The 21465-nt window shown below is 56.6% G+C and overlaps 1 protein-coding gene across 4 annotated transcripts in view; it reads left to right on the forward strand.

Annotated features, from left to right (window-relative positions):
• The window catches only part of RIPOR3 (RIPOR family member 3), a 71882-nt gene that overhangs the window by 41013 nt on the left and 9404 nt on the right, over window positions 1-21465 (forward strand). The window contains exons 2-13 of one of the 4 annotated variants that reach the window (XM_027087007.1): window positions 1214-1332; window positions 7987-8133; window positions 10397-10475; window positions 13446-13469; window positions 13772-13828; window positions 14482-14631; window positions 14802-14865; window positions 15214-15257; window positions 15445-15570; window positions 15656-15801; window positions 17545-17671; window positions 19204-19776. In XM_027087007.1, the coding sequence (XP_026942808.1) occupies window positions 1214-1332; window positions 7987-8133; window positions 10397-10475; window positions 13446-13469; window positions 13772-13828; window positions 14482-14631; window positions 14802-14865; window positions 15214-15257; window positions 15445-15570; window positions 15656-15801; window positions 17545-17671; window positions 19204-19776 (1656 nt within the window). Of the gene's footprint in view, window positions 1-1213; window positions 1333-7986; window positions 8134-10396; window positions 10476-13441; window positions 13496-13771; window positions 13829-14481; window positions 14632-14734; window positions 14866-15213; window positions 15258-15444; window positions 15571-15655; window positions 15802-17499; window positions 17672-19203; window positions 19777-21465 lie in introns of those variants that run through there. The other 3 variants (XM_027087008.1, XM_027087010.1, XM_027087011.1) reach the window with 3 other exon arrangements.

Genomic DNA, 21465 nt, shown 5'->3' on the forward strand with positions numbered 1-21465 from the left:
AGGCCCCAGGGTGGGCAAAGGTGTGGAGTCTGGGCTCAGCCACTGGGCGGAGGGGATGTGGGAAGCAGGGGCCCTACCGAGCGGGAATAGGAGGGAGTTGGCGGAGCGGAGCTTTCTCAGGGCAGTGGGGTCCCCAGAATCCTTGCACCGACGCCACCCTGGCTGAGGGGTGAGGTATAAAACTGTAGCAGCAGAGATTTAGGTTAGATATGGGGGAGAACTTTCCTATTGTGTTGGAAGACACTGGAAGATATTCCCAAAGGATGTGGTGGCATTTTTCCAATCTCGAGATGGTTTGGAAAAACGTAAAGACAGCCAGGGTTCTAGGCTGGCCTCCCTGCACCCTGGGTCAGAGATGGGGTAATGGATCTGTGGCTTCTGGAAGCCTTTGATGCCAGCAGCCTGGCCTCATGTGAACTGGGCTGACTCACCCCCTGCTCAAAACCTCCCATGGCTCCCAGTTACCCTTAGCCAACTGCAAGGCCAAAGTCCTTCCTGCGGCCACCGAGGCCACCCTGACCTGTGCTCTGCTGGCCTCTGCAACCTCACCTGGAGCCACCCCCCACCCCCCTGGACTTCTTTCCATTGCTGGATTACACCTTGTCCTCTGTGCCTCCAGGCCTTTGCTCACGCCGTTCCCTCTGCTTCAGATACCTTTCCCTCCCCTCCCCTTCCCCTTCTTCCCTCCTCGTCTTTCCTTCTCAGCTCTCGGTCGCCTCCTCCATGGGTTGGTCTGGTACCCGCATCATTTCACTATGGACTCCCTACTGTAATGGTGGCCCGTCAGCCCCCTGCGGGACTTGGAGCCCTGGAGGGCGAGGGCTGGGCCTGCCTTACTCGGCGTCTGGCTCACAGGAGGTGCTCAGTGGGGGTTTGTGGAAGGGGTCAGGGTTACTGGCAGAGAGGAGTAGCTGAGGGGAGGTGAGAGGAGCTGGTTCACGAGTTGCTGGGCGCCCCCTGCTTCACACAGGCATCAAGGACCCAAGCACAGGGTGCAGAGACCTGGGCTCGAATCTTGCTCCTGCCCCCCGCCCCAAGCTCCCTGACCTCACTGAGCCTCAGTTTTCTCACCTGTGAGCTGGGGGCAGCACCAGCCGCCCCCTCTCTGGGACTGCTGTAGGGCCCTTGGGGGCCACGGTGGAGGGTAGCCAGCCTGCGGTCAGCACTCACCGGGTGCCAGTTCGAGGCTGACTGTCCTGCCCTCTCCCTGCAGGTGACAGCCATGTCGGTGAGGGTGCGGTTCCTGTCCTCTGGGGACACAGGGGCTGTGGGGGTCATGGGCCGGAGCGCCTCCTTTGCCGGCTTCAGCAGTGCCCAGAGCCGAAGGATCACGTAAGTTCTGCCCGGGCTGTGTGTGGGAGGCTTGTTTGAGGGCCAGGGATCGGGGGGCCGGCGGGGGCATCCTCCTCCCACGCCAGTGACCCTGAGGCTCACTCTCATGCCAGGCCTGCAGCGCAGGGTAGTGTGTGTTTGTGTCTGTCTGTGTGTCTGTGTATGTCTGTGTCTGTGTGTCTGTGAGTGAGACGCTTGGTGTTGGGAGAAAGCTGTAATTTGCTTCAGATCTGAACAGGTGTCACCCTACATGCTCCTGGTAGTTGATCCTGGAAGCTGATCTGCTTGAGTTTATCAGGCCCACTTGGCAGATCAGAAAACTGAGGCTCAGAGAGGCAGAGCTGCTCACCCAAGGTCACACAGCAAGACTGATTCAGAGTTGGAACTTAGTCTCCTAGGGGCCAGGTTAGGATGGAATGTTCTTCCTGTTTTTTGGGGTTTTTTTGCGGTACACGGGCCTCTCACTGTTGTGGCCTTTCCCGTTGCGGAGCACAGGCTCCGGACGCGCAGGCTCAGCGGCCATGGCTCACGGGCCCAGCCGCTCCACGGCATGTGGGATCCTCCCAGACCGGGGCAGGAACCCGCGTCCCTGCATCAGCAGGCGGACTCTCAACAACTGCGCCACCAGGGAAGCCCTGTTCTTCCTGTTTGATAGAATGGGAAGTAGGGCCACCTGTGACCTGGGGCAAGTGACTTCACCTCTCTGAGTCTGGTTTCCTCATCTGCTAAATGGGGATCACAAATGTCCCTCCCTCATGGGCTTGTCACGAGGGTACAGTGAGGTGACACATGGTGAGCTGTCGGCACATGCTGGCACACAGTAGGGGCTTGTGGGAAGTTTTCCAAGGAGGAGAGACAGGCAGAGACAGGCCTGGTTAGTACTGACCCTCCAGACGTGAGTTCACGGCTGATCTGCGATGTGTCTCCTCCCGCTGCAGGTAATGCCTGGGAGGAGGGTGCGTTTCTGCTCCTGGGGCCACAGCCCTGCCAGCCCAGGCGTGCCGGACCCCTGGCTCCAGGAATCCTGAGGGCCCCAAACGGCTGCCAGTCTGAACAGCCGTGGTGGGCAGGCAGGGCCCTCAGCCAGAGCAGGGCGCAGAACCAAATCTCATCCTGGCGTTCCCCTACCTGAAACCCTCCGGAGGTTCCCGTCCCCCTGAGAGCGCAATCCGGTCCCCACGCGGCAGGGTCTGGCTGGCCAGCCTCATCCTGAGCCCTGGGCTCTAGCCGCATTGGCCTCTCTGTCCTCCAGGCCTTTGCACAGGCCCTGCCCTCGTCCTGGAACCCTCCCCACTGCGCTTCACCTGGCCTGGTCCCGCTTAATCTCATTAGGCCTTGGCTTCAAAGCCACTTCCTGGGGGTTGGGGGTGCGGACCACCCGAGCCCGGCAGGCCGTCCTCGTGCTCTGTCCATAGTCTCTGCAGCTGCGCATTAGACCCACCTTCCCCCCGCCCCATCACTGTGAGGCTGACCCTGCGGTCAGGCCCTCCCAGCTCACTCGCCTTGTCTCAGGGCAGCCCAGCTTCTCGGTTCTGAGGTGTGCCTGGGAGGAGTGGCATCTCAGGGCTGAAATCCTGGAAGCACCCCTAGGAATCCCTAATTCTTTCCACAAGTATTTATGGAGCATTGGCTCCGGTCAGGCCCCATCCCAGGCTGTGGAGACAGGCCCAGGCCCCGCCCTCCTTTCAGGACGGGGAAAACAAGAAGCCAGTGATAGTCAAGATGGATGCAGCTGCTGGCAGGTGCCCGGAAGGGGTTAAAGCAGGGAGGCAGGAGGGCAGCAGGGGGCTTGGAGGAGGCCCCCAGTGAGGCATTTAAACGAAGGCAGAGAGAAGAGGAGCCCATCACGTGCAGACAGGGTGTGGGCGTGGGAAAGCCTTCCAGGCCGAGGGGACAGAGGTGCAAAGGCCCTGAGGTGGGAATGAGCTTTGAGGGACAGAAAGTGGGTGTGCGGCTGGCCTGTGGGACAGTGGTGTAAATGTCCTGGACCCCTCCTGGGGCTCCCTGTCCTGCCCCCCTCCCCCAACCCTGCAGGGACTACTGGAGGATGCCTGGCTTGGACGGGTTCTGAGATTCCTGAGTGGCCTCCATCGGGCCTGGTTCTCTGTAGTCCCCTTGTCCAGGGGTGAGGAAGTAGCTGCCCGTGATGGCAGAGAAGCAGCACATCTATTTTTAACTTCCTGTCTCTGTACATAACTTCTGTACATAACTGTACATAACTTCCTGTCTCTGTACATAACTTCTGTACATAACTGTACATAACTTCCTGTCTCTGTACAGCTCCCAGGGATCTGGACCCTGGCTCTGGGGCTGCACGGTCTGGATTGGGTTTCAGGCCTCACCTCTGGCCTTATTTCCCAAGTAATCCAACCAGGCTGAAACACGGCCACATTGCCAAGGTGCTCAGCAGCGGGGGCAGGTCAGGCAAAAATAACCTTAGACAGGAGAGCAGAAGAGCCTGGCTCCACTTAGATGTCCCCAGCCCTTACCCCTGCCCTGGCACCTGAAGCCCCTTTGCTTCTGGGCAGGGTTGTTGTTGTTTTCTTTATTGTGTAATCAAAGAATTCACTTGGGGAAGTAATCTGGTGAGGAAATTTTACACTAAGGTTGAATGACTGCTATAACAAGGCCACATATAATAAATATATAATACTATATTATAACATAAGGCCGTACATAATAAGGTGGGCAGATGAAGAAGAGAGCCAGGCCCTGACACTGTCCCATTCTGCCCTGACTGACAGGCACGGGCTGCTCTTAACCCCTTCCTGCCATCCCTCAGCCAGGTCTCCCCTCCCTCAGGCAGGGACCCTCTTGAGCCAGAAGACCCTGCAAGGTCCGCACCACCTGGGAATTCCTCCACAGGGACGGCTGGGAAGTGTAGGTGTGAAAACCAAGCAGTAGCCCTTGATTTTCAAGGAGAGGAGGCTAGAGAAAGGGAGGAGGAGGGCCAGACCTCAGAGACATGTATCAGGAGAAACAGGCTAGTACACGTGAAGCACCCAGAGCAGAGCTTGACCTTTGCGAGTGCCGTGCGCGTGTTTGTCATCATCCCTGGGCGTCTAGTACCTCCAGATGCAGGAGGAAAGGTGCGCTTACACCCAGCTTTGAGTCCTCACCTGAAATGTGTCCAGTCGGTCCTCTTATTTATTGCCCCGCCCCCAGCCCCTCCTACCTCCGGATCCTGCACCTGCAGCAGCCGTGCACCGGGCCTCCGATAGTGTCTCCCAACGACACCAGGTAGAAGGGCTGGCCCAGCGGCCTCACGTGAGGGCTGGGGCCCGTGGGTCACACGTGCCCATCTGGAAGCTCACCTGGCATGCCGGGGGATGTTTAATATTTACTGAGTCCTCCCAGAACTGCTGTGACATCCGCCCCTGGAGGTTGCTCCCTGCCCTGGCAGTTGTGGCACTGGGCCAGACATGAAACCTGATTTCGCCATCCGGAGACTGCACATACATCACTGTCCCTGGCGGGGCTGGCCACCACACCTGCTCTGTTGAACCTCAGACACGAGCACTGGGTTCAGAGCTTCCCCAGGAGCCGGTGCTATCAGGCACAGCCACAGAGCGAGGGCGAGGAAGTTTCCAGGTAGATGGAAGTGGGATCCAACCGAGGGCACGCATCTGCCGGGGACTGTGGGACTCTGGGAGCTGGCAGGTGAGCGGGGCTCCTGCAGCCCCACCTCCAAGCTGCTCACCCACCCCACCTGCCTGTCTGCCCACCTGCCGGGGACCCTAGCCTGTCTGAAACCCGTTTCTCTCGAGGCTGCAGCCCTGCCTGTCCCTGCCAGCCTGCAGATGGCAACTTTGTGGAGGGTGTGTTCCAAGAGGTGGCTGATGTGGCCTCTGGGAGGGTCGGGGAGGAGGGAGCACAGTCCCTGCCTGGGCTCTGCAAAGTGTCACTTGACATATAATATATGAATAACAGCAACGGCAGGTGCAGGGGTGAGCTTAGTCCCCAGGGCTGCGTGCACATTACCCAGACTCAAACATCGCCTGATTGGAGGAACCTTCCCTGTTCACCCTTTACATTCATTATCCTGCCTTTGGTTTTATTCTTGGCACTAGGCACTATCTGATATATAATTTTTTTTTTTTTGTGGTATGCGGGCCTCTCACTGTTGTGGCCTCTCCCGTTGCGGAGCACAGGCTCCAGGCGCGCAGGCTCAGCGGCCATGGCTCATGGGCCCAGCCGCTCCGCGGCATGCGGGATCCTCCCGGACCAGGGCACGAACCCACGTCCCCTGCATCGGCAGGCGGACTCCAACCACTGCACCACCAGGGAAGCCCTGATATATAATTTTTTAAATTGAAGTATAGTTGCTGTACAATATAACTGATACGTACTTTTAAAAATTACCTTATTAACTTCAGCACATATATAGCACTTACTCTTTCCTGGGAACTGCTTGAATCTCTTCACATTTATTAACTCATGTAACTCTCACAGCAACCCTTTCTCTGGTCCCCATTTTATGGATGAGAAAACCGAGGCACAGAGAGGTTCAATAACTTACACAAGGTCACACAGCTTATAACTGGGGGAGCCGGATAGAGACCCCAGCATGTGGTTCCGGAGTCTGTGCTTGCTACCACTTCCCACGGTCTCCCCAGCTGGCAGGGCAGCTCACGAGGGCAGGGGTTTTGTCTGTTTTGGTCACTGTTCTACCCCTGGCTCCTAGAATGGCATCTGGTGTATGACAGGAGCTCAGTAAATATTTGTTGAATGAATGACTATCTCATGACAACTCCGTGGGGCAGGCCCTCTTATTATCCTCCTTTTACAGATGAGGAAACTGAGGCTGCAGTAGATTAAATACCTGTGCCCTCTGGGGCTAGAATTTGGCCATGGGCGGCTGACCAGGAGCTTGTGTCCCGTGAGATGATAGGAGTTGCTGGCTTGGTGAGGCCCCTGAGGTTTCCAGGGCGGGGCTCCAGGTCCTTCCCTGATGCAGCACCCTTGGGACCCAGTTCTCAGCAACCCCGGGCAAGCCCTGGGACCTGTATTTCTGGCACGTTGGCCTGTAATGTGGCTGTGCATCCATGTTTTGGGGAACCACGGGGTTTGGGGCTTGATGCCCGACAGCAGGGGTGGACAGGACAGCTCTGCTGAGTCAACCACAGGACCCTGTGACCGTGTGTGGAATGTGCAGTGTCTGGTTGGCTTGGAAGTACAGCCCAGCCACCAGCCAGGCCTCTTGGGGACCAGGGCTTGGCGATGGCCCAGTGGCCCTTCTCCCAGGCCTGGCGAAGGAGATGGAGCTGTGTCCACTTGCCCCCTGCCCAGCTCTCCAGACCACAAGCCCCCCACCCCTCCCCGCAGACTGTGAACCCTTGAAGGTGGGACTCTGGCCCCTTGGCTCCCATCATGTTGCATGATTCAGAGAAAGCCCCGTTCTGTGAGTGTTTGAATGAATGAATGAGCCTGTGCCCTTGATTTTAGACCCTAAAAGGGCAGCAGACTGTGAAGGGCATCCAGGGACACTCGGAGCTGGGTTTCTAGCAGGAGGATATCTCCCGAGTGAAGCAGAAATGGTGAACCCCTGAGAAAGTGGTCCTCCTACTGTGGTCTGAGGACCAACAATAGTGTAGAGCCAATGGACCGTCTGCTCCATAGGCTGTCCAGGGCCTGTTCCTTCTCTCTTGTTGCTTGGCCATACCTGTGGGGGGCCCCAGTGCACATGGTTGAAGCTGGCTCTTCAGTGCATCCGAGGAAGATGAGGAAGGAAGTGGGAGAAGTTCTCTTCCAAGGAAGTGGAATATGTTGACTAACCCAGTACTGGGACATGGGTTTGCCTCAGAATGCCCATGGATGCATGGGTGTGTGTGTGTGTGTGTGCATGTGTGCGTGTGGGTGTGTGTGTGTGTGCATGTGTGCGTGTGCGTGTGTGTGTGTGTGTATGGTGATTTGTCAGGCTACCTCCCTCCAAACTATATGTATAAAGAGCAGAGTTGGGGAGATGTCCCTGAGGGAAATTGAGGTGCTATTAACAGAGGGAGGGGAATGGATGTGGGGCAGGCAAAGCCAACAGGTACCCAACCCATGGGTATACCACTGGACTATGATTTGGCCTCCCACGTTGCTTTGCCTGCACAGAGCTTGATGAAGAGCACAAACAGACAGCATTGGCATTTGGGCTGCTTGATTGTATTTCTCACTGTAAGTTAATTTCTCACATCAGGTTAGTGTTATTATTCTTTTTTTAATTTATTTTTTATTTTTTTTGCGGTTCACGGGCCTCTCACTGTTGTGGCCTCTCCTGTCGTGGAGCACAGGCTCCGGACGCGCAGCCTCAGCAGCCATGGCTCACGGGCCCAGCCGCTCCGCGGCATGTGGGATCTTCCCAGACCCGGGGCACGAACCCGCGTCCCCTGCATCGGCAGGCGGACTCTCAACCACTGCGCCACCAGGGAAGCCCCTATTATTCTTTTAATCCTCATATCCAAGCCCTCATTTGACAGATGAGAAAACTGAGGCCCAGAGAGTCTTGGCAGCTTTCCTGAGACCACGCAGTTTGGTGGCAGTGGGGTGAGACTCAGCCAGGTCTGCTGACTGCCTGGGGCTCTGGCCACTGTTCCCAAAGTGCCTGCCCCTGAGAAGGGCTTGGTCCAGACCCCTGCTCTGACCACGCCCCCCCATCCCTTCTCACAGAAAGTCCGTCCACAGGAACTCAGTGAGGTCTCGAATGCCTGTGAAATCCTCCAAGATGTATGGCACGCTGCGGAAGGGGTCTGTCTGCTCGGATCCCAAGCCACAGCAAGTGAAGAAGATCTTTGAAGCACTGAAGAGAGGCCTCAAGTAAGGATGGCTATTCGTGGCCTTTAACAAGTGCATTCTTTGTCCTCGTCTGCTCGGTCCTCTCTGCCTCTTCCTGGGGAACGTGGATGGGTCTCTGCTGTAAGAGGCCACAGAGGGAGCTCCTGGTTATCTGTTTAGTCAACAAGCATGTCCTGGGTGCAGCCGTGTGCTTGGCCCTGCCCTTGGGCACCGGGGACACAGTGAATACGGCAGGGGGACCCTGGTCTCATGGAGCTCACGGTGTGGAGGGGGAGACGGTGATAAAAAGTAATGTGATCAATACCGTAACTTCCACGAGCCCAGAGGGCAGTGAGGGAGGTGATGGAGAGACAGCGTGTGGAAGGCCTGTCACACAGGGCTGCCCAGAGAGCTTCACTGAGGAGGTCCTGATGGTTTCCGAGAAGGAGCCATTGTGCTGGCCTCTGGGGGACAAGCATCTTGGGCAGAGGGAACGGCACGGGCAAAGGCCCTGCAGTAGGAGCTTGCACAACAGCTGGAGGTCAGGGAGGCTGGATTCAAGTGAGGAAGAGACTGACTGATTAACTGAGCAGAGGTGGGAACAGGAAGATTCAGTCACTTATTCCCCATATTTTTATTGAGGGCTTATCAAGTGCCAGGCGCAGGGTACGGGAATGAACAAAACACAAAAACCCCTGCCCCCACGGAGCTGACATCCCAGTGGGGGACACACAGACAATAAACAATATAGAAAAGTAGGATAGAGAGTATGTCAGGGGGTGGTAGCTCCTATGGAGGAAAACAATCAGGGTAGAAGGTGTGCGGTTGATTTTAAATAAGGTGTTCAAGGAAGGGCTCACTAAGAAGGTGACATTTGAGCAAAAACCTGAAGAGGTGAGCCCTGCAGATGACGGGAGAACATTTCAAGCCAAAGGAGCCACTTGTGCAAAGACCCTGGGGCAGGAGCATGATTGGCCCATTAGGGGCACAGTGGTCGGGTCAGCATGGGAGCTGAGGTGGGGGAGGGGTATTCGCATTTGCCGAATGGAAGGCTTTTCCTTCTTCCTGGGATGCCCTGTCCTGCTCTCCACCTCTTGTGACCTGCTCTTCATCCCTCACTAATTAATAATCATAATCATAATAATAATAATAACAGCGGCAGCAGCTCTATGACTTGTTTGGTGCTTCACATACATCGTGTCCCTGATGCCATGAGGCATCCTTAGCCTCCTTTTCCAGGCGAGAAACTGAGTCCCAAAGATGGGAAGCATCTTGTCCAGGATCCCACAGCCAGGAAGCAGAGAGTGGGGCTCCAGGGCCAAGGCTGCCTGCCCCGCTGTCCCCTGGGCTTAGGGTAAATGCCACCTCCCTCCGTGCCGGTGCCTGGCTCCCTACGCAGGGGTCATCCCACAGTGCGCCCGGCGCTGGTGCTGAGAGGGAGCCGGGGATGTGCCCAGAGGGTGGAGGCCTATCTCCAAGGTGCCGCTCTCCCAGGAAAGCTTCTGGTGATTCCTGTGAGGACCGCACATTTGAGACGTGTCTGGGGTCAAGGGCATCTCCTTCTTCCTGGGGAGCCCAACCCCTGAGGGAGCTGTGGTCTGACAGAAGGTAGTGTAAGTGGGCCCAGAGAGGGTGAGTCACCTTCCTGGGGTAAGCCAGCAAATCTACAATGGAGCAGGACGGGGCCCCCACCTGGCCCCCAAGTCCAGACCTCAGGTTTCATGTCCGAGTCTCTTTTTGGCGGAAAACACATGAAAAGTCCCCTCGGGCCCACGGCTTTTTCTGTGCCTTCCAGTGTGGGTTTGTCAGGCCCCTTTCTGGGCCTGGGCATCCAGACAGCAGGACGGCCTGCCTTTGGCTGCGAGGGAGGTGTGCTCTCTGTAACCTCCCCACGGGCTGGGGTGAAGATACTGGACTCTGGAGGCCACTGCCTGGTTTCAGACCTGGGTTCAGCCTCTTCCCTGCTGTGACCCTGCGCTGAGTTGCTTCAGGGTCAGTTTGCCCATCTCTAAAATGGGTATAATAACAGTAGCTCCTGTTTGCAGGGCTGTTTGGGGAATTACCTAAGGGATTCCCCATTTTGTACAGCGCTGGGCCCACAGCCCTGGGTGTGTGGGATGTGGAGGCTGGGCGAGCTGGGACTGGGCTTCCTGGGGGTGGGCTGAGTCTGCCCTCTGACCCCTGAGCCTGCTGACCACCCCCTGCTGGTGGCCGTGGCTGCCTCCTCCCTGGAACTCTGCTCATCTGCCTGTTTCTTTCCTTTCTCTGCTCCTTTTCCAACTCCTTTTCCTTGTTCTCCTCACAGGGAGTATCTGTGCGTCCAGCAGGCCGAGCTGGATTACCTGTCAGGACGCCACAAGGACACCCGCAGGAATTCCAGGCTGGTGAGACCCCTCCCGGGCCCTTCCCAGGCGAGCAGCCTTGGTCAGGGTTCCAAGATGGACCCTCTTTCCCCCCGTTGCCTGCATCACGGGTGTGAATCTCAGTCTCAGAACTCAGAGGCCTAAGGAGTGGGCTTTATTTTTGGACCCGGATGAATTTAACCTCGCAGACTGGTGGGAAGCTCCCGGCAGCCCCCCGCCCTCACATGGTGCAGCAGTTCACACGTCTTTGGGCCACCTCCCTTTAGTTCTAGAAGTAACTGTAAGGTAGGCGGGTGTGCAGAGGGTTGTCTACGTGAGATGGCCCTATTCTGTAGCGCTTGGCCATCTGGGCCCCCTGCAATCAGGGTGGCTTACATGATGGCAGGAAATTGGATCAGGCATTGAATCCAGGGTGTGTCACTGTGCCAGTGGCCCTGACACCGTCCGACCTTGATCATCCCTGCGTGTTCCCAACGTCCAGCGGCTCTGCAGTTTTGCTCTCATCCGAGTGGCATCTTTGAGGCTGCCCTGGGGCCTGTCTAGCCCAGGATTCACCTGCTCTGGGCTTCTGCCACCCCCTTAGCAAAGCCAGATTTAGAAGAAAGAAAACAAACGCCACAAAAAACCAATACCAAAAACAAACCAAAAAAATAGGATGCCCAGTTAAATTTGATTTTCAGATAACAAATCATTTTTCAGTATGTCCCATGCAATCTTCAGGACACAGTTATACTAAAAAAAAAAAAAAGTATTCATTGTTTATTGGAAATTTAAATGTGCCTGGGGGTCTTGTATTTTTTTCTTTGGCCACGCTGTGCAGCATGCGGGATCTTAGTTCCCTGACCAGGGATCGAACCCATGCCCCCTGTAGTGGAAGCGTGGAGTCCTAACTACTGGACCACCAGGGAATTCCCTGGGTATCTTGCATTTTATCTGCTGGCACTGCCAGGACCCCACTGCTGGGTGCCTGCATCTCTCCAGTGGGGAGGCTTTCTTTTGCATCTTGGGGAGTCCCTCCCAGCCCCTCTTCTCTATCCGGCTGCTGCCTTGTGAAAACCCCTCCTGTCCTTAATGAGAACTTCTGGAAGCAGAAACCAGGAGGCCTTGATGTCTATGGTTTTCTCTAGCTCATTCCAGCCCTGCTCCTCCAAGGGCCAATGCAGAGAGCGGGCCACCGGCTTGATGGAGGGGGTGGGGAATGAATCTATCAAAGTCGTGTCCCCTCACCTCTATATCCTGGCCCCAGCAAAGAAGACCTCGAGGATCGACAGGGTGGGAGATGCAGGGCTCCCAGCCTGCCGGCCCACTTGGAGAAGGGAAGGCCGGGCAAACTCACTCATGCCTTGTCCTTGGTGGGCAAATGGGTCAGTGCAGAGGCGGAAGGAGGCGCTGCCTGGTTCCCGGCCCTTCCGAGCACTGGCCGAGCCTCCCTCTCTTGTGGGTGTGGCTGTTCTCACGTCCTCCGGTCTCTCTTTCTCTGTTCTAGAAGTAACTCTAAGGGACGCAAGGTTTATGTAAAGGTCTGTATGTGTTAGCTACTCCCATTTCATAGGTGGGCACACTGAGGCAGGGAAGGGGCAGCAACTGCATTGGGGCCACCCAGAGGGACGATGCACCTGGGGTCTGGTTCTCAGTTTCTGAGAAGTTGCTGTGCAGTTACTTTTCTTTCCAAAGCCTTGGGAACTTTCCTATTTCTTAATTTCTTGCATAGAGTTGTTTTTGTGTGTGTTTTTAAAGAAAATATTTATTTATTTTGCCTGCGCCAGGTCTTAGTTGCAGCACGAGGGATCTTTTAGTTGAGGCATGCAAACTCTCAGTTGCGGCATGCATGCGGGGATCTAGTTCCCTGACCAGGAATTGAACCAGGGGCCCCTGCATTGGGAACGTGGAGTCTTAACCACTAGACCACCAGGGAAGTCCCCTTACATAGAGTTTTAATTTCATAATCCTACAAGTACAATGTCACATAAATGCATACGTAGGAAAACAGACGTTGGCACGGGGTTAATCCATCTTTTCCTTCTTGCCTGACTGGTTCCCGTCTGCAATCTTCTCTGTCCCACCCTGTTTAGCCCTTGAGGACAATCTAGTCTTTATCTTTCCATATTTTCCTCCCTGGTCACATAATCATGCAAATATACAGATTGTGCATATAGAGTGGTTTGGTTAACAGTTGTCTTACAAAAATGAAATTGCAACTTACATACTCTCCCACCTCTTAGTCCTTCTCCTTAGTGGATCGCCAACCTTGTGGAAATGCGTCCAGGCTCAGATATAGTGACTCTAACCCACGTGGGCAAAGCAGGGCCTGTTTTGGAATTAAAGTTTATCCGAACACAGCCCACACCCATCATTTACATATTGTCTGTGGCCGCTTTCATGCTCCAGTGGCAGAAACCATGCTCCAGTGGCAGAAAGCTGCAATGTTTACTATCTGGCCCTTTATACAAAGGTTCCCCCATCCCGACAATACATTCTTTTCATTGGCTACACCGTGGCCCCCTGCGAATCCGATGGACCAGTCCGGATTTGCAGTTTCCTTAGACCTGAACTCCTGGGTGGTGCTGGTCGCCTCTCCCCACTCTCAATTCCTCTGGTCATGGCTGAAGTCACCCCTTAAATAATCAAATTGCACTGGTTCCCCTCTCGTTGAGTTTACACCGTCCTTTACTCTTCGTAACTACCCTATGGGGTCGGTGCTGTTGGTACCCCACTTTACATAAGGAAATGGAGGCTCAGACAGGTAGAGAAACTTGCCTGGGACACACAGCTGGCAAATAGAGTCAGGCCTAGAGTTGCCTCACACAAAGCCCGTGTGTTTACTCATTCTTCCTGCTTGGCCTGGACCACAGCTTGCTGACTGCAGGCCTCAGAGGACGGAGTGGCCGCTGGCTTTTTGTCCTCTGAGCTCAGGCGCCCCTGGGATGTAGCCTCCTGGGTCTTGGAGGAGCACTGGAGTCCTGACTCCCTCCTTCCTCTCCTCCCCTGCAGGCTTTCTATTATGACCTGGACAAGGTGAGGGAAACTCCTGTCTGCACGTGGTAAGCAAGGTGGGCCATGGCTGGGCCTGGCTGGATGAGAATAACGTCTTCGCTTGCATTCCATCCTCCTGGCTGTCCCATGGGAGGAATACTTGGGTTTCCTCCCCACTTACAAATGGGGAAACTGAGGCTCAGTGATGCGCCTTCTTTAGGGATGGTGAGGGGCTGGCCTGGCGTTGAGCACAGCTCTGTGTGTCAGTACCTGGAGGAGGGTGGCAGGGGCTGGGGGGGAGTGTGGGCAGGCTACTTTTGAAGCATCTTCTCTTCTTCTGGGAGAAGCAAACACGCTCTGTGGAAAGGCACATTCGGAAGATGGAGTTTCACATCAGCAAGGTCAGCCTGGCTTCGGGGGGTGTCTCCCGGCTTGCTGGGCCTCTGCTGGGTTAGCAGTGGGGCGGTGGCGGGAGGTTCTCTGGGTGCCAGGTGGCTGGAGAGAGCCGAGGAGGAGCAGAGCCTCCAGGGGCTGAGTCCTGAGATGGGGATCAGAGGGTTGGGGTTAGAGGGCTGGGAATGTTGAGTCCCACCACCCGATCCTACAGATGGGATTGCAGAGGCCCAGAGAGGGACAAGGATTGGCCCAGGGTCGCACAGCAAATGCCTTAAGCTTTATATTCTGCAAACTCTTCCGTGAGGTTGCTCTACTCCCCCAGGAGCCCAGTGGGCGGACAGAATATCACAAACCCACCTTCCCTGTTTCACAATTGAAAAATCGGGCAGGGAGAGGGGAAGCGATGCACCCACCCGGCCAGCTCACTAGTTTTTACTGTGCACCCGCTGGGTGCCAGCCTCTGCCAGGTGCTGGCGATGCGGAGCGGACGAGACAGACGTGGTCCTTGCCTCGCGGGCGCACAGTCTACGGGGGTGGGACCGCCGGGGTGGGGTCGGCTGCTCGGGGGCGAGTGACTGGCAGGTCGGGGCCCCGCCCCTCGGCGTGGGCCGCGCCCACTAGCCCGTGAGGCGCGCCCACTGGCCCGTGCGCCCCGCAGGTGGACGAGCTCTACGAAGGCTACTGCATCCAGTGCCGCCTGCGAGACGGCGCCTCCAACATGCAGCGGGCCTTCTCCCGGTGCCCGCCGAGCCGCGCCTCCCGAGAGAGCCTGCAAGAGCTGGGCCGCAGCCTGCAGGAGTGCACCGAGGTGGGCGGCGGTGGCGGGCAGCGCCGCGAGGGTCGGGCCTTTCTTGGGGCTCCCTGGGCCCTGAGGAAGCCTCTCTCTCTGCCCGGGGGCCTCTGTCTGGCAGGGTCTGTGCGTCCCCCGTGGCCGAGCCCGGGGGCAGGCGGTGAGCCACCTTGTGTGGGGCTTTGCAGGACATGTGGCTCATCGAGGGGGCCCTGGAGGTTCACTTGGGCGAGTTCCACGTCAGGATGAAAGGTAACAGGACAGGGCTGAGAGTGGCTGGGCCGGTGCCAGTGTGGAGGAAGCATCAGGCCTTCTTGGGGGCCCTGGGGCTTGTGCAGAGGGTTGGTCAGAATCCCAGGGGTCCAGGCCCAGCCCTCGTTTCCACTCCTGTGACTTGTGACCTTGGGCAAGTCCTATCCCCTCTCTGAGTTGAAAGTGAGGGCCCAGGCCTGTCCACTGTCATCATGAAGGCCTATCCCCCCCATCCCCCGAAGCTGATACCCACCCTGTGATGGGGGGGCTCCTCGTGTGAGGGCCTGTGACCCATGGGGCAGGGACGGAGGAGAGTGGAGAGGAGATTAGCCCGTCTCTGTGTTCCAGGCTTGGTGGGCTACGCACGCCTCTGTCCGGGAGACCAGTATGAGGTACAGCCACGCTCCGGGCGGGATCAGACCTCAGGGCTCCTCACCAGGCCTTTGGGGGTTGGGAGCTGCTGGCAACCAGGGCCCCAGCTGGGTTTCTGTCCCCGCCCCGACCCAGTTGGCAGGGAGGGCCCCCAGGCAGGGGGCAAGGGGGGCGGCTGACCCCTCCCTCCGTGGGCCTGGCCCACAGGTGCTCCTGCGCCTGGGCCGCCAGCGCTGGAAGCTGAGGGGCCGGATCGAGTCTGACGACAGCCAGACCTGGGACGAGGAGGAGAAGGTCTTCATCCCCACCTTGCACGAGAACTTGGAGATCAAGGTGGGTGGGGCTTAGGGGCGGGGCCGGGGCGCCGCGGGGGGCGGGGCTTGGCTCCGACACCACCCAGAACTCCCCATCCCCGCAGGTGACAGAGCTTCGGGGCCTGAGCTCGCTGGCGGTGGGCACAGTGACCTGCGACATCACCGACTTCTTCACAACCCGGCCGCAGGTCATCGTGGTGGACATCACAGAGCTGGGCACCATCAAGCTGCAGCTGGAGGTGCTGTGGAAGTGAGTCGGGGTAGTCGCCTCCCCCTGCCCGGGGCCCACTGCCCCGACTGGAGGCCGGCCCCAAACTCTCACCCAGAGAGGAGGGGGCGGGGTGGGGGGAAGGGGGCTCGCCGGCTCCCCCTGGTGGCCTAACCACGCCTTAGCATCCACCTTGGGCAGCCCTGCCCTCATCCTGCCCCCCAGACAGGCTGGGGCCCAGACCCTTACCTGCAGCCCTGCCTACCCCACCGCCCCCGCCCCTCTGACTTTTGATTCCCTTCTCACTTTTGACCCAGTGGCTGTTAAAGACCTGGCTGGGGACTTCCCTGGTGGTCCATTGGTTAAGACTCCACTCTCCCAATACAGGGGGCCCCGGTTGGACCCCTGGTCAGGGAAAAAGATCCCACATGCCGCGGCTAAGAGCCCGCATGCCACAACTAAGAGCCCGCATGCCGCAACTAAGAGCCCTCATGCCACAGCTAAGAGCCCGCATGCTGCAGCTAAGAGCCTGCATGCCGCAACTACGACCCAGTGCAGCCAAATAAATAAATATTAAAAAATAAAATAAAATAAAGACCTGGGCTGGCCAGGACCCTTTCCAGCAGCCTCCTGGGCTGGGTTCCTGGGAGAAGCCTGCCTCTGCCCAGGAGGACTGGCTTTGCTGTGCCCACCTCATTCCCCGCTGACCCCTGCCACCCATCAGGCATAACGCCGAGTGGTCACCTTGAGTCCTCCCTGGGCCACAGCCCACAGCCCCATGGATGGGGGACACGCGTGAGAACGACCCCTGCCCAGGATGGGGCTCTCCACTGTGCATGCCATTTCAGTGATCGCTGGTGGTTTCCACAGGTTTTGGTTTTGGTAGCAGAGCTCTTTCTCCCAAATGAAACCTTGGGTTTCGAGGAAATTCCCTTCTCCTCATTCCCCAGGGCAGGTGCTGCAGGAGCAAAGGGGCTGAGACGCACTTCCTCTACTCTGGTGCTTCTTGTGACCAGTTGGGGCCGGTCTCTCCTTCCTCCCTGGGGTGGGGTCCGAGCCGGGGTCACTGGAGCCCCTGCCCTCTCCCCGGTGAGCTGGGTGAATTTGGACAAGTGACACCCCAGTTCAGTGTCTTCATTTGTCTAGCGGGGCTGAGCACGCCTCTCAAGTGTACGGGGCAGGGGGTGGCCCAGCGCCATGCAGCCCCAAGCCGGGCAAGTCCAAGGACCCGGGTATCCCGCCGGCCTGCAGCTGCCCTGGGCAGGCAGTGCCTCTGAGCCTCAGGCCCTCGTGGCTGGGCTGGGCCCCAGATGTTGCGAGCTAGGCCTGTGTGCAGGGAGGCACGAGGCAGGGAGGGCTGACCCACGCCTGCCTGCTCCAAGGGCAGGCGAGGGCCGGGCTGACGCATCACTTCCTCACCCTGGATCTGCAGCCTTCCCTGTGACTGGCGCCCCCTGACCAATGAGGAATCTGAGGGGGGCAGTGACGTGGCTAACCCAGAAGACGGCAGAGCCGAGTGTCCACCTCTGGTCTGCTGAGCTTCTCGAAAGCCCTCTAAAGGGGGGTGTCATTCACCTGTGTGGTGGCCGAGTGCCGCCCCTCGCCATCTGGCTAAGGGCGTTCAGGGCAGCGAGCCTCTGAGAGACGTGGCCAGAAGGGTTGAGAATGTGGATTTGGAGTCCCCTGGCTGTGCCTGCCCCTCCCCGAGCCTCCATCTCCTGGGTCCTGTCTGTGCTCCAGTGTCCTCCGGCCATCGATGACACCCTGGCCTCTGCTCTCCTCCAGCCCGTTTGATACCGAGAGCTTCCTGGTGTCGCCCAGCCCCACGGGCAAGTTCTCCGTGGGCAGCAGGAAGGGCTTGTACAACTGGACACCCCCGAGCACCCCCAGCTTCCGGGAGAGATACTACCTGGTGAGTGAGCCGCGCCGGGCAGGGGTGCCGTGGTCGAGCTGGGCTCGGGAGTGGGGGGGACTCCCCAGGGGCCAGCACAGGGGGCTGGGCTGAGCAGCAAACTTTGGGCCCAGCCTCCCTTGTTTGGGGGTCATCCTGGGTGTTTTTCTGTACTTTTGCTTTCTCGCAGCCGACCCCTCCATTCTGGGGCCTCTGCACTTGGTCCTGGGCTCGGCTGGTTCTTCCGGATGCCTGGGATGGGGTTCTCTGGATGGTTCTACCACCCCAGCCATGACCTTGGCCTCCAGTCTGTTTTACCCTTTAGTATACGTTTCCAGTAGGTAATACCTTGACACCCTGTACAGTAAAATACCTCTTTCCTGTGGCCTCCAGGGACCTGGGTCCTCTCCTTAGCACCAACTACTCTTGTCACCTTCCTCCATATTCCTCCAGAGATGCTCTGTGCCGTCTGGGAGCAGATGCCTCTTCCCCAGCCTTTCTCCCACAGCAGCCCTTAACCGAGTGATGTACTGGACACTGTCATTCCCAGAGCGCTCCTCATTCTTTGTTTGCACCGTGCAGCATTCCACATTTGGCTAAAAATCGCACTTATTTAACGAGATATTGAGGTTCAGTTATTTGCTGTTACCAACGACGGGGCTGTAAATAACCTGGTACACACGTCATCCTGCATGTGTTCAAGTGTCTTCCCAAAGCAGGTGCCCCAGTGAGGGTCCAGGGACAGAGACAAAAACAAGGACATTCTGTCAAGCCCAGAGGGAGGGTGATGCTGAGCTGGATGAACCTGTCTCCCGCCTCTGGACCTTAGGTGCGGACGGCAGCTTTATATGAGCTGGGCAACTTGTGCATTTAGAGGAAACGTGATTGTCTGGCCAGGGTGGTCCCAGTGTACTTTGGTTGAAAAATCATCTATGGTTAAGAGCATGGACTCTGGAGCCAGATGGCCTGGGGTCCAAATTCTGTCTATGCCTTTCATCTGCTGTGTGACCTTGGGCAAGTCATTCAACCTCTCTGGACTTCAATTTCCGTATCAGAGAAATGAGAACAACAGCACCGCCCTGATGGGGCTTTGTAAGGGTTAAATGACTTAGTTAATGAGGAGTGCTTACAAGAATGCCTGGCAAAAACAGATGGTGCTGTCTGAACATCAACCATTATTATTGGTTCGGTTGGTGAGGGGGAGTTCGGGTTTCTGTCAGCTCGCCTGGATTAAAACTCTCGCACTTTGATCCTCGCCTGTGTGGCCTGAGGATGAGCCAGTGCCCACCCTCAGGGAGGTGTGGTGATGGTTAAATGAGGTCTGACTCAGAGACTGGGGCTGGAAAGGAGTGCATTAGAAGGGTGATGAGGGATAAGGGCAGAGAGGTGCCAGGCTCTTATCAGCACTTCCGGGCTGCCGCTCACCTTGGTGGACCTCAGTCGTCCTGAGAACGTGGGTATGCAGAGCAAGGGTCTGGGGGGGAAGCCCTCTGGGGGCCTCACTGTGATCCCTGGGGCAGCTGGTGAGGCTGCTCCCGCATCCCCCTCTCCAGTCTGTCCTGCAGCAGCCGGCACAGCAAGCCTTGCTGCTGGACAGGCCGAGGGCCACCTCCATCCTCAGCTGCCTGTCCGACGGTGACCTTCGGGGGCCTGGCCTGCGGAGCCGGAGTCAGGAGCTGCCTGAAATGGACTCCTTTAGCTCCGAGGACCCCCGAGACACTGAGACCAGCACAACAGCATCCGCCTCGGACGTGGGCTTCCTGCCCTTGGCCATTGGCCCCAACACCTCCATTGAAGAGGGGGCCCAGGAGGACCCCCCACCCCTGGGCCTCCTGCCAGAGGTGTTCCACCTGGCAGAAGGCTCATTTGTGGAGCAGCCTGGGTGGAGAAATTTGGGAGTAGAAAGCCTCGACCTGCCACGGGGCTCCCCCTTCCGCAACCACGTGATCCCCGGAGGCCAGGAAGGCCACGATGAAGCAGAAACCGAGGATGGAGTGGATGGGCCCGGGGTGCCCCTCGAGAGGCCCCTGCAGGATGTCCTGGATTTACTGAGGTCCACGGACCCTGCCCCGCCCCAGCTCCGGGAGCTGGAGTACCAGGTCCTCAGCTTCAGGGACCGGCTGAAGGTACGTTTATTCTTTGCTGGGCGGAAGTCCTGCTTTGCTGATGGTGTGACAACTGGGAGTGAGATCCTGGGGCAAGGAGCCTGGACCAGCATCCTGGCCTCACCCCTGTGTAACCCAGGTGGGCGATGTCTCCTCTCTGGGCCGCAATCTGTTCATCAGTCCAATGGGTGTAACAACGGCTCTCAACGACCTGGGAGGAGGATTATAAGAGGAAGTCGGGGCTCAGTGTGGATAACTTGCTCCACGTCCAGCCAGATCCCAGCCCCATCTCACATCTTCTGACCTGGGTGGGTGGGGCTGTGGCTCAGCTTTAAAATTCCCAAGTTGGGGCGTTCTCAGGGTCAGAGCTGGCACTGTGGGAGGCCCCTCACAGCCACATGCCCCACACCGAAACTCTCCACAGGGCCCACGCCAGGGGCTGTCTTTGGGTGGCTCTCAGAGGTGCTGGCCTGGGCAGGTTATTTCTGTTTTTTTGGTTTACATATACAGATGTACATAAGCTAAAATGTATACTTATATATATATATATATATATATACACATATGGCATATATATACAGCATATATACATACAGCACCTACTTAGACATCAATTTTTTTTTGGCCGTGCCCCAAGGCTCGTGGGATCTTAGTTCCCCAACCAGGGATTGAACCCGTGCCCCCTGCAAAGGAAGCACGGAGTCCTAACCACTGGACCTCCAGGGAAGTCCCCATACAGCAATTACTTTATGGAACCACTGTCTTCTGTGTTCAGTTCACTGGCACTGAAATAGTTTAACAGCTCTCTTCAAAATTCGTTTCGGTTATTCCAGCCCTGACCCCTCCCCCAACATTACAGTTCAGCACAGGTGAAAGTTTAATTTTTCACTTTATATCTAGTAACTTTAAAAACACGTTCGCTGTTTACCACTGCTGTGGTCTTTAAAAAGGACCTGCCAGAAAATTTCAAGAAAAAAATTTAAGAAGTAATGTCACCCTTTTTGTATTTCTTAGCGGCGTTAGTGTGTAGAACCATTCGGGTCGGCACGCACGCAGCTTCTGCCACATACCTGTATTTTGAAAAATACACTTTGCATAAACAACCTAAAGTGATACCGCAATAGGACAATAATTTTAAACATCTTCGAGGAAATTTTTTTTTTTTTTTTTTGGGCAAACCAAGTTAGAACAATACAAATGATTATAGGCTATGGTGTTTAGTTTGACTTTTTCAAGAGAAATTATACACATAGGTATAGGTGTATAAATTCACGTATTTATATTCATGTGTATATGTGAGGATTTAATGAGGATTTAATTTTATACGTGTGTATATATATACACGCAGTTAATTCTCACTATTCACAGATTCTGTTTTTGCGAATTCATCTACTTGCTAAAACGTGCTCGTGATGCTTTCGTGGTCATTCAGAGGCACGTGCAAAGGGGCAAATAATTGGAGTCACCTCATGTGCAAGTTCCCAGCTGAGGCTGAAGGAGATGACACTCTTCCTTCTTTTCTCAGCTCATGCTGCACCCAAGTGTCCTTTTCACCGAATATTTAGTGCTACGTTTTCCACATTTCTGTACTTATTTCTGGTGATTTCGCTGTTTGAAACAGCGCCCAAGTGCCAGGCTGAGGTGCTGGCCAGTGTTCCTGACGTGCCTTATGGAGGAAATGTGTGTGTTGGATAAGCTGTGTTCAGGCGT

Source organism: Aethalodelphis obliquidens, unplaced genomic scaffold (genome assembly GCF_003676395.1).
Source record: "Aethalodelphis obliquidens isolate GAN/ISIS:26980383/991018 unplaced genomic scaffold, ASM367639v1 scaffold57, whole genome shotgun sequence".
Classification (NCBI taxonomy): Eukaryota; Metazoa; Chordata; class Mammalia; order Artiodactyla; family Delphinidae; genus Aethalodelphis; species Aethalodelphis obliquidens.